This window comes from Talpa europaea (genome assembly GCF_964194135.1).
Source record: "Talpa europaea genome assembly, chromosome: 10".
NCBI lineage: Eukaryota > Metazoa > Chordata > Mammalia > Eulipotyphla > Talpidae > Talpa > Talpa europaea.
The window spans coordinates 39,821,640-39,834,206 of NC_140077.1; the positions used below are offsets into that span (position 1 = coordinate 39,821,640).

At 39.2% G+C, this 12,567-nt stretch overlaps 1 protein-coding gene across 8 annotated transcripts in view; it reads right to left on the reverse strand.

The window, feature by feature from the left end:
- Window positions 1-734: 734 nt before the first annotated feature.
- KAT6B (lysine acetyltransferase 6B) overlaps window positions 735-12,567 on the reverse strand; it is a gene marked incomplete at its 5' end in the record, with an annotated part of 157,633 nt that continues 145,800 nt past the window's right edge. For all 8 annotated transcript variants that reach the window (XM_084246189.1, XM_084246188.1, XM_084246187.1 and 5 more), the window contains 5 exons: window positions 735-3,613; window positions 7,171-7,462; window positions 9,504-9,833; window positions 10,439-10,598; window positions 10,911-11,142. In XM_084246189.1, the coding sequence (XP_084102315.1) occupies window positions 1,071-3,613; window positions 7,171-7,462; window positions 9,504-9,833; window positions 10,439-10,598; window positions 10,911-11,142 (3,557 nt within the window). In that variant the 3' untranslated portion in view covers window positions 735-1,070. The remainder of the gene's footprint in view (window positions 3,614-7,170; window positions 7,463-9,503; window positions 9,834-10,438; window positions 10,599-10,910; window positions 11,143-12,567) is intronic.

The window sequence follows — 12,567 nt, forward strand, 5'->3', positions numbered from 1 at the left end:
AAAGGCTACAAAAAAGGAAGCAATATAAACAGACACAAATAACTTTTTTGCTTTTTTACATGCGATTTGTAAGCTTAGTTTGAGCTATTCACAAGCTACTTCTCTATTTTTCCTTAAAAAATAACTCCGATATTTTATAAAGATAGAAAAATCTACAGATGGAATGAAAATGTAAAGTTAGAGGCATTTCCATAAAATAGCAACTTTACACCAAATTCACTATTTTTTTTAAATCCTGCCAAGTATTTGGACATATATGAAATGTTTCAAAACCTGACAGATAAACACTGAGATATGCTTCATTCAATAAACAGAAGTCTGCATTTATAAAACAGAAAGCTGCCTTTTTTCCCCAAAGAAATCTGTCACCAAAATGGAAAAGGGTCTCAACTTTACACCAAACATTTAGCAATAAAACCCTTTTGACTAACCAAATGGGAATAGCTTTTATAGCTCTTTACAGTTTTATAATTAACAAAAATATAGTTTTTTTTAAACCCTCAAATTAGGGCACCCTAATCAAGGCAAAAAACTTAAGAAATGGCTTACCGTTAGCACAACACTTGTACAGTACTACAAAATGCACTGTCACTAACAAAGACATTAGCGGCATGCTGAAGTGTCACCTTAAAAAAATATACAATAACTGAAATGCTAAAGGCATTTACATGGAGTGGACAGGGAAAAAAAAAAAAAAGCTCTAAGTTCAGTATTAAAACAGATAATTTGGGGGTGGGGTGGGGTTTGATATCCACATTGTTTAAAGGAAGCAGGCACAACAAGTGGCTGCCTCCTAATTGTAGTCCAAAGAGAGGCCTTTCTTTGCAGAGAATTTCATATAAAAGTAACAGAAACAAAGGTACCAAAAAATAAAAAGGAAAAAAAGAAAAACAACTTGTATAAGGCTTTCTGCTGCATACAGCTTTTTTTTTTTTTTTAAATAAATGGTGCCAACAAATGTTTTTGCATTCACACCAATTGCTGGTTTTGAAATCGTACTCTTCGAAGGTTATTTGTGCAGATCAATCCAATAGTGATGCCCAGGGGGGGTTTGTGACTGCCTGTGGTGCCTACCTTCTCATGTAGGACCCATTGAGAGATTGTTTGGACATGCCTGTGTTCATGTAGCCATGATGTCCAGGGGCTGTGTACATCATGTTACCATGGGGCGGGGTCTGCATTGGCTGCTGGGCATATGGCTGGGTTCCCATCATGCCCATCTGCATCTGCATAGGGTATTGGGGTGTTTGATTCATGTAGCCATGATTGCTGTGGTAGCCGCTATTCATCATTGGCTGGGACATGCTATACCCATTCATGGCATTGAGAGTGTTCATGTTCATGTTCACAGAGTTGACATTGTAAGCTGGGGCTGGCATCAGGTTCACACTCATGTTCATGCCTCTTTGCATGGTTAAAGTCCGTGCAGGACCCTGCATGGCTACAGTCTGGGAGCGCCCATAGATTTGCGACTGATGGGTGGCAGCGGCTGGTGACAGAGATGCCGATTTTGTTCTCATAGAGACGTGGCCTTTGCTGGCAATCTGGGTTTGCAGTCTTTGGCTGTGAGAGATGCCAATATTTGATGCAGCCATGTTCCGCTGCAAAAGGGGCGGTGGCAGATTCATCGGAGGAGGAGTCAGGTTGGGGGGTGGGGTCATGGTAGCTTGTGCTTGGGGTCCCCCAGGGACAGAGTGTGGAGACTGAGAAAGCTGAACAAGCCCTGTGTTACTTAATGGTGTGGACAAAGAGGCACTGTTTGCATAGGAAGTTACAGCAGCGGAATGGCTGTAAGGCAATGAATGATCAATAAGTGTATTCGTTAACTGCTGTAGTTTGGCAAGGCTGAATGTGGCTGATGGCTGTGGGTAATGCCCAGCCCCAAAATCACTTTGACCCATTCGTTCATACAGGCCAAGGTTAGCATTGCCGGTCTCAGGAATCTCAGCTAACTGCATTGGTGGGGTGAAGTTAGCAGCCATGCTACACTGAGCCAGCTGCTGGCTGCTGCTTGGAGGCCTCTCCACCACACAGCCTTGAGGAGACTTGACGCTGCAGGTTGGGGGAGAACTGATGCTGGTTTGCTGCAGCATGCTGCAGCTCCCACTGATGTTGGACATCTGCTGGGTGACAGCACAGCTGCTCTGTGTAAGATTGCTAGAGGTGAGGTTGCTATAGGAGCAGCTGTTCTGCGAAGAGCCGTTTCCACAAATGCTGCCACCCATAGTAGAATCATAGCTGCTTGGGTTTTCGTAGTTCTCAGTAGTGCTCTCAATACTGCCGAGGTCACTAAATCCACTGTCTACAACTTGCTGTGAGTGATCTGAAACTGACGGGACGTCCATCATTGGACTGGTTTCCATATTCTGCAAAGATGGCACTGAGATGGCACTTTGATCTGGGCTGATTTGGGCATAGCTGTTTTCCAAGGCAGGGACACTTGGGCTACTGACGGAACGTACTGACTGGCCAGGATGGGAATGGACAGATGAAACTGGGCTACTGTGGTCTGACTGTTGGCAATCATCCAGAGTGGGGGCAATTTGTGGGCTTTGGTCTGCATGGGTGTAGTTCTGTAGGCTTCTACAGGCCTCTTGAGTTTCCGCACAATCCTGGAAAGTGTCATCCTGTTCACTGTTCTCCTGGGTCAAAGACTGAACTGCCTGGACTGTCTCAGAGTCGATTTCCATGGTTGCTGTGTTTCTCTCTTTGAACTCAGTATCTACTTCTTCATTGCTCTTTTGGTCCTGCTTCTGTGCCTGTTCGTCTGGGGATTCCTCATCAGATTCAGGTGCAGTTTCAGTGTCTCTAGCAAGCTCCTTGGGTTCACTGTCACATGAAGCTGCAAGGTCAACACTGCAGTCCATTAAGACCTCTGGGTTTGAACGACCTGGCTGGACACTAAGGTCTAAAAAAGCCTCCTGGTTCTCTAGTACTTCCTTGAAGACTTCTCTTGGGCACTCTTCCTTCTCCACTTCGGAAGACTCCATGTGACTGTCGTCTTCATCATCTGCGTCATGACCCTCATTGTGAGATGGTTCTTCGTCTTCCTCCTCCTCCTCCTCCTCATGATCATCTGAACGCACAGGGTCTTCTGTGTCCATGCAGGTTTCTGGTTCCTCTTTTTCCTGGTGTTTAGCACCACTTGGGTCTTTTTCTACATTTCCTTCTTCCTCTTCCTCCTCCTCCTCCTCCTCTTCTTCTTCTTCCTCCTCCTCCTCCTCCTCTGGTTTGATTAGATCGTCTTCTGGTTTTTCACCTGGGGATTTATTTGGACTTATAGGTGCACATGCTTCTTCCTGTCTGTTTTCGTCCTGAGGCAGCAGGGGTTCCATGGCTTCCTTGACCTCCTCCTCAATCCTGGTGGGAGTGGGGCTGGGTTTGTCTTCAAGAGTCTCTTTCTGTTCTTCCACTGCTACCTGCTCATCAGGTTCCATGGGTGTTTCTGGTGGGGTATACAGGTTTAGTTTAAATCCAGTCTTCCTCTCTTTGTTTGGCCTCCACTTAGATAGACCACGCTTTGTTCCTTTTGGCCATACTTGTTTGCACTTTAGAGGTTCAGGATTGTCTCTACTGCCTTCTTTCAAGTTATCTGCATCATCATCCATATTGTCTTAGAAGGGAGACAGAGAAAAAGGGAGGAAGAAAAACAATGTCTTAGAAAGCATAATCATGAACAATTTGAATTCATTGCTCTAAATTAATTAGCAAACACTGCTTTCAATTTAGCATTTTAAGAGCTTATGGCAAAGATATAATCAAGACTAATGTATAACTATATTTGGTATAAAACAAGAAAATAACCTAGTCCTGGGAAAATAGTATATGTGCTCCTCTCTCTCTCTCAATAGAAAGTTATACCTTTAATAGAAAGCACATGGATAATAAACTTAAGAGATCAACAAATAAGACATTCTCTGATGCAAAACCTGGAATTGAATAATGTAAAAAAAAATCAAATTGAACACTTACAAATTAGGAAACATAGGGGAAAGTGGTCAATGCTAGATTATATCTGGATCACCTTTATTCAGAAATGAATCGATGTCTGACTTGGATATCTAATCTGAAATAGTAAACTTCTGTTTGTTGATATTTACTAGATTTAAATGATTGCAGGTGATATTATTTACTTTGATTGAAATGCCCTTTCTGGCATAAAAATAAACTACATACAAATGCATAAATAACTAAATACCCAAAATACAAAGGCAACTTTAATCTACCACAGGATCATCATTTTTGCATGTGACAAACTACAATAATTTACCATGAAATTACTTCAACATTTAAAATACAGAAATTCTCCATAAAATACATCAAAGAAAACATGTGTAATTGCTCTGAGACATCAGTCTTAGAAAATTGTTTGGGGGACTCCAACAGCAAGGTTGAAAAAAAAAAAAAAAGAAATATAAACAAACGGGACTACATCAAATTAAAAAGCTTCCATTCAGTGGAAGAAATTTGCATCAAACTGAAAAGACATCTTGCTGAATGGGAGAAGATATTCACGCATCATACATCTGACACAGGGTTAATATCCAACTCATGAAACTCAACAGTAAAACAAACAATCCAATTAAAAACAGGCAGAAGATATGAATAGACATTTCTCCAAAGAAGACACATGAATGGCCATTAGGCACATGAAAAAATGCTCATCATAATGTATTATTAAGAAAATGCATATTAAAAAAAATAGTGAGAGATCACCTCACACCTGTGACAATGGCTATTATCCAAAAGAGAAGAAACAAGTGGAGAGGATGTGGAGAAGGGAACCCTTATATACTGTTGGCAGGAATGTAAACTGATGCAGTCATTATGAAAAGCAATATGGAGATTCCTTAAAAAATAAAATAATAGAAATTCCATACGATCCAGTTATCCCATTTTTGGGGATTTACCTGTAAAATACAAAAATACTAATTCGAAGAGATTTATGCAGCCCTCCACCACCCTGGGTTTACTGCAGCATAATTTACAATAGCTAAGAGCTTTAAACAACCTAAATGCCCATCCCATTGGATTATGAATGTATAAGGTATTTATACACAATAGAGTACTATTCAGCTATTAAAAAAAAAAAAAAACGCTGCCTTTTGCAACAACACAGATGGACTTAGAAGGAATTATACTTAGTGAAATAAGCCATAGAAAGAAAGACAAATACCGTATGATTTCACTTATATGTGGTGTATAGAGAAAACAAACAGATGAACTAAATAAACCAAAACTGAACTTTGGACTATAAGACCAATTAGTGGTTACCAAAAGGGAAGGGGAAGAAGAGCGGGGAAATGGGGACAAATGGGACAATTTTATGGTGAAGGATAGTATTGAAATTTTAGTGGTTAAGTTAATGCAGTATATACATACGTTGATTTTCAACACTGAAACTTATATAATGCAATATTATTCAATAAAAATAAAGGAATATAGGTCTTTTTATCATTAATTCTATGTTGCATTCTAGATCAATTTACCACTCAATGTAAGGTTCAAATATTAAACAAGAAACAAACCATAGTTGTTAAGGTTTAGTCCGTCCAATCTTATTTTTACTATACCTGTGTGTATGCATAGATTTAAATATACATAAATATAAGTAAACAAATGTATGAATGAATGAATACAAATGAAAAAACATTAAGTCTTTTTAAGATCTTTAGAAAATTAAAGACTCCAATGAACTCTTGAAGCAGTCAACTTAAAGGAGAAGCACTACTTTGGAGAACAAAAATATGATCTAACATTGATGTGGAACAGAGATCCTTTTTGCCAAATGGAGTTATTTTCTAATCCGATCAGTGTGGGCAGGGTAAGCTCTTACTTAGTTCATTATGCAATAAAAGGATTATACATAAACTACATGTATTTTACTCACATTGGCCAGCTGAAAAGAACGTGTATGGGGTACAGACTGATTTCTTCAGAAATGCAAAGTATAATACCCAGTTAACAGTCAAATCAAGATGTTCAAATGGTTTTTATCTAGTCACACAAATAATAGCCATGAGGATGCCCCTGGATTCCACATTCTTATTCTGCACACTGTGGGACCTACCAGCTTTTGTAGAAATATCTAAGAAGATGAGTTTTCTGGTAACTATTTTCTTAAGACAAGAAGACAAGATCCTAAAAGGAATCGGGTATATTAGGCTCCTAAAAAGACTCCCAAGAAGTGGAAATAAGGCTCAATTTTCATACATAAAAAATGATGTCTTGGAGTAGTTTGTTACAATTGTTTAAAAAAAATTAAGAACAAGGCCGAGCTTCCCTATACCCAGGTTAAAATGTTATTCTCTCAGCAGTATATACAGTAACAGCATTCCTGTTAATTAAGAAAGTCAAGAAGATGCTTGCTCATTCTTAAAACTGACTGAAAAGCAAGAGAGACAACTTATGGTTCTCAGGGAAATGAGTAGGCCTGTTCCCTGGGTTGCTGAAATAAAGTTTTTGAATAGTTATTTCATCAGTAGAGAGCCTGTCCCATAAATCTTTAGGCGTTAGAAGCACAAGTTCCCAAGCCAAGAAGCAAGGGATGGTTACTTTTAAACAGGCATCAAAAATGATTCACTGGTGTATTTTTCAGAGGGTGTGGTGGGACGGCCCTGCCAAAAGCAAACTAGAAAATAGTAATTTTAAAAGGAAAAACATTACCTTATTCTATATTATCAAAACTAATACTGATGGTGTGGGAAAATTTAAGTGACTCTTGGTAAACAGTATGTCCTAAAGTATCACTGACGTACCATTAATTTAGTAACACTTGATTTTTTGAGGAAAAAAGAAACTACCACATTGATAATAATATCTGCGCTGATTTCTGAAATACCAAATGTGAAAAAAGTATCTATCAGAATTAAGGAAATCTATGATTCTTATGAACAGATTTCTAAGTTTTAGAGGATAAGGCAATCTCTGCAAAGTGAGATGAACCCAACAAGAGGAATATTCTGATATTTTGACAAGTTAGAAGTTGTTTCAACATAAAATCCAATTCCAGGAAGAAGGGATAGAACTGTTTATGAATGAGAAAGGATAGGGGGCAGGTAAAACCTCAAAGATGCCTTTGGACATAATACTAGCAGCCTGCTTCTGAGAACTAGGCACTAAAATACAGATATTTAACAAGGGTAAGAATTTTATAATTCCTCCACTTACTTCTACAAGAATCCGAATTCTTAAAGCAATGATTGTCTTTCCCTTCCTCGTCCTCTGTTTGCCGTTTCTTCCCAGGCTGATGTTGGAATGCTTTTCTCAGGATTGGCTTCCCACCATCTTCCTCCACTTCAATCTCACAGGTAGGTTCCAGCTGTGGCATTGGCCTCTCTTCATCTGAGTTGTCAAAGGGCTCATTCAGCACTTCTGTAGTCTCAGAAATGGTCTCAGTTGTAACACTGCTATTGATCCTCCTGCGTTTACGACCCCTTTTCTTCTTTAGTACAAAAGGCCTCTGAAATTAATTCCAAACATAATAATACATAAGAGCTCATGAGAAATTAAATGGTTGAGCCAATATGCAGCAAACATGTACTGAACGGGAGTCTGAGAATCGTACATGTGAAGACTTCTGTAACGCCTTTGTACTTAACCTTCCATTTGATGTTTAACATCTCTCTTGGGCTCCAACTACACAGGAAAGTGTTTTCCAAATAAAACAGTTGTTTGCACAAGCAGATGCTTTGAGAGGGAACATTTTAGCAGCTTAACTATAGATTTTAAAATTTTATAGATTTTGCTTTTCTAGCATATATTTCCTCCCAAATGGTACTTGCTAGCTTTAATAGTCTGTGCACTATATATATATATATATATATATACACACACACACACACACACACACACACACACACACACACACACACACACACACATATATATTAAGCCTATGGACACCAATGTTTCTATAACGTTGCTATAATTAATTAGTGGGGGCACTCACTTAATACCTGACAGGCATTAAGCAGGTGTTCAAGGAGCATCTACTATGTACAAAGCACTGTGGGAAATTTGATGGTGTACAGGATTAGCCGACTTGTGCCCCATTTTATGGGTCTTCAGGAACTATGAAAAGTAAAAAAGGAAAAGGTATTTGAAGAAAGGATTACTGTTTTTTGAAATGTTAACAGTCAGGTATTAGTGGCTGCAGGGAGTTAAGCAACTGATATTTTGCAATACATTTTAATATAGAGAGCATCTAAAAACTTAAAACATTATTTTTCCCAAGTAAGAAGTACTTAATGAAACAAAATTCAATACAGGAATAATAGGAAGATTTGCTAAAATGTAGCCTGTCAATAACAGGCCCCAAGCTTGAAAATACACTACAAAGACAGTTTAATATGCTTGGTTAAAACTTTAACTGTCCAAGAATGACCATCTTACATTTTATACTCCCTGAATGTACACCAAAGTATAATTTAACATTTGTGGTTCTTAATTCTCAATCTACCTGCCCTCTCTAGTACACTTGAATTTTCCCAAACATAAGTACAGCCATATAAAGAACTGGTTTTCTTTAGGTTGAGTCCATTTACATATGATGATAGACTGTATCATGCCTTGATGAGTCTGGTTTTTGATGTTTTTAAAAACAAATGCCTTTGTTTAGACTTATTTATAAGTCTAAAGTCCACTTTATGCTACTTCCTTTTATGCATCTCCATAGCTGCCCTTCCACTAATAGACTGACAGGCTTAGAATAAAGTACATGGAGCTGGGAATTAGAACAGCAGGTTCTTTGAACAGCAGGTATGTGTCTACCACATAGGCTGGCCTGGGACAGAGCCTTAACTTGATGATCTTGATAAGTCTGGGCTGTGCTAACAAATACAGTGTCTACATCACAGCTAGGTACTAAAGACAAATATCAGAGAATGAACAATTACCTAAATACAAAATCATTTACCTGCCATACAAGTTTTGAGATACCACCAAGCTACTAAGATATGAGAAAATTAGGCAAAGTATAGTTGGCCACACATGCAAAACATCAGCATCAAAATGAAGAACCTGAAATACCTCTGAACAACTCTAGAAAGAGAAAAGGAAATAGCATCAGGAGGGCTGGGTCTGGAGTCCAAGGGCTCATCTGGTTCTGGCTCCACCTCTGATGACCTGTGTGACCTTACACAAGTTTCCCCAGCCTCTCTAGATCTTGGTATTTTTATCAACAATTGCTGAAGGGTGGTTTAAGTGCTCTCCAGGGTCCTTTTCTGTTCCCACACCCTGATTTAACTCTAGTCCCACAAACCAGCAGGTGGCAGTAACTACTAGAGCAGGCCTGTCCCTGCTTTCCTGCCACAGCACTAACCAAGCTCAGAGAGTAAACAAAATCAAGACTGTATGACAAATAATGATTATATATCATCAGTGGAACCGGATACAAAGAAACTACATCTAGAGAACAAAGAGTGAAACAAGTATTAATAGAATGTTTGCAATGACAAGTCAGATTTGACTGGCAGTGACTCATAGACTGAAAATCTACATACCTTTCTCTTGATGGCAACTGACTGTGGTTTAGTCAGTCTTGGGGGAGAATTTTGAATGTTTTCTTCCTCCTCCTCTTCTTCCTCCTCTTCTTCTTCCTCCTCCTCCTCTTCCTCCTCCTCTTCCTCTTCCTCCTCTTCCTCTTCGCTGCTCTCTTTAGACAGCTCCATCAGCTGCCCACGGTCCCCTGCCACTGGTCGGCTCTCCGGGGAATGTAAATACTTATTTTTCGATTGTACTTTTGCAGGTGATTGCCTACTGTTAGCTCTAGATGACAGGATTTCTTGCTCCTCCTTTTCCCAGCAGCTAGCTTGTTCCATTAACCGCTCAGCCTAAGGGGGGAGGGCGAAAAGTGGTGGGCCAGTGAGAGAGGGCAGTTCCATAGCCAGAGCTTCTAAGGATCAAAGGCAAAGGATCTCTAAGTCGTTTCTGATCAGGACAGGCAGCCAGCCAAGCAACATCCCAACTATATCATCTCAGGACTCCTTTGCATTAGTTAGGATAACAAATCAAAGAGGATTGGGTTTCATGGAATATTTAGCAGTATTAATGATGCAGTGAATTGATTCGAGTCCTTTATCACTACATTACATGCTCACTGGCATGGAGCACTTTAAGCAAGTTCATAAACACAAAGAATCGATTGACATTGTAGCCTCCAAGCTCAGCATCAAATTTGATCTGATTACATGCTGTCAGTAGTGAAAAATGCTGCTTTGTGATCAATGCTAAATGTTTCATTTATCATACTCAATTCAATAAAATGAAATTATCATGTCTTACCATGCAACCTCAGTTAGGATAAATTAGTGCCATATCATTTCACAAGCTCTCTCTACATAACCGAGCTTTTGACAATCATGTTAATGATTTTCTTAGCTTAAGAAGGCTACAAGATTAAAGTTATACAACTGAGGCTGTTGAAGTCAATTATTACCTCTTTTTCAGCTTCTCGCTCTTCTTCAGAAACTGCAGCATTAGAAATTAAAATTGGGGTCCACCTCAGACTCTCTGGATCAAGCTCATTGGTCCGGGAACAGTTTTTCAGTTTTTCCATGTGACCCAATATCAACTTTTCCCTTCTAATGATGACAAATCTGTAATGTGATGAGGCAGAATAAAGTGCAATCAAGAGCTGAAATTTCATTTCACCTCCACTTACTGACATATGCTACCACTAATATCACCTGGGTTAGGAAAAATCAGAATGCCCATCAATCAAGTATAGCAAATTGAAATTTGAAATCATCGAAGAGTTATTCTATGTTTTCTTTTTAGGAGAAAGGTTTTGATAATGCCATTGGGGAACGTCTTATCTGTCACTGCAACAAACTGCCTAAATACAGGGACATTTTCTGGTGTGAGATGCCTGAGAGGCAGCCGGAGTTACGTAGGGCACCAGTACTCACCTGCCATCTCTCTTGTCAATCATGTGGAGATGCTGCAGAGTTGTGGCGATGTCATGTGGGCACATGCCTGTAGCTCTGCTGATCGCCTTGATGCTGATGTGTCTCTCATGGTGGTGGTAGAGATATTCCAAGATGACGCTCTTCCAATAGGCCAAGTAGGAGAGACGGCCCAGATCAGAAAGTGGCTTTTCAGGAGACCCTGCCTGGCCTTCTCGTCTAGAAAGCAAATAGCCTAGGGCAGAAAAAGCAGAATCTCACTACAGTGTTTTCAGATATTGGAACCAGGGCCACTAGAAATAATATAAGCAGCAACAAGGTAAACACCACATCAAATAAGTGCATTAATTTGATGTATGTAGACTCTTTCCAGTTAAGAATGATTTGATCTCCATGGAGTTAATGTTTCCAAATCCTTTACAGTGGCACTGCATGTCAATTTGCGTAGCTAGTGGCAGCATTCCAAACATACGTCATGACTTATTTAACAAAGCTAAGGTTGAAGACTTAACTTTTGATAAGTTTCAACATCCATGTCTCTGCAGTTTCACGAATTTTTCAAAAACTAAATCTCAGCCACTTACTCAGCAATCTTGTTCAGGGACCACCCCAAACATTAATGGGCAAGTTGTTTTCCACAGGAAAGGACCTAATGACCCTTTGACAGCTGGGTCTTAATAAAAGAGAAGGGGCTATGTTGACTCAGATTCTATATTGCTTGTTACATTTAACGAGCACACTGATCTGAAGCTTTATTTTGGTACTAATAAAAGAAAGGCTTTTAAGTCAACTGCTGCACTTCACATCACTTCCACTAGCTCCATTTTCACCTCTTTCATGGAAATTAATTTATAATCTAACCCCAGTTAGACTGCTCCTACAAATAAAAAACAAAACAAAAAACCAACCTCCTTAAAACTGTCTCATGTATACTCAGAAAATCTCTGAGCAGGGTAAGTTCTTGAATGTGCAGTCTGCAGTATTACTGTGAAGGTTCCTTGGCAAAGGAACTTTAAAATGAGAAAAACTTTAAATCCACTTGAAGGTAATGAATGAAAGCTGGCGGCTGTCTCGGTAATTAAGAGCCACTTACAGAGTAGAGAAAAAAATGCCATAAACTAATGATGTCTACCTAGCTCTAATTATCTATTTCAACAGCCTCACCTTCATGAACTTTCTAAATTTAAACAAACATCAACCACATACAGTAGGTGGCAGCAATTACAAAATCATGCTGCTCTGTAAGCCATCCAAATCTTCAGCACTTTTTTTCTTTATCTACATTTCCAAAATGGCTGCATTCTCAAGAATTTTCTCATTTTTTTTTTTCCATTACAAGGAGAAACCAATGCTTTCCATGCATGTTCCTGCCTCTCAAAATCACAGTAACAGCGCAGCAGATCTATAGGACAGGAAATCCAACCTGGACCCTCGAGGGGTATAACCATTTTGCATTTGCATGGTTTTAATCTGAATGTCATAATAAAAAATAGGCCTTTATTTAACTTTTGGTTTTGCTGGTCTTCTGACTTCTTTCTTTAACTCAAGTGTAAGTGCAAAGTATTTGATTGAAAACAAACAAGCACACAAATTTTTTTCAGTCAAACCACTATTGTCATGTCATTCAGCTGCACACAGAGGCTTACGAGAGCAGTGTGTC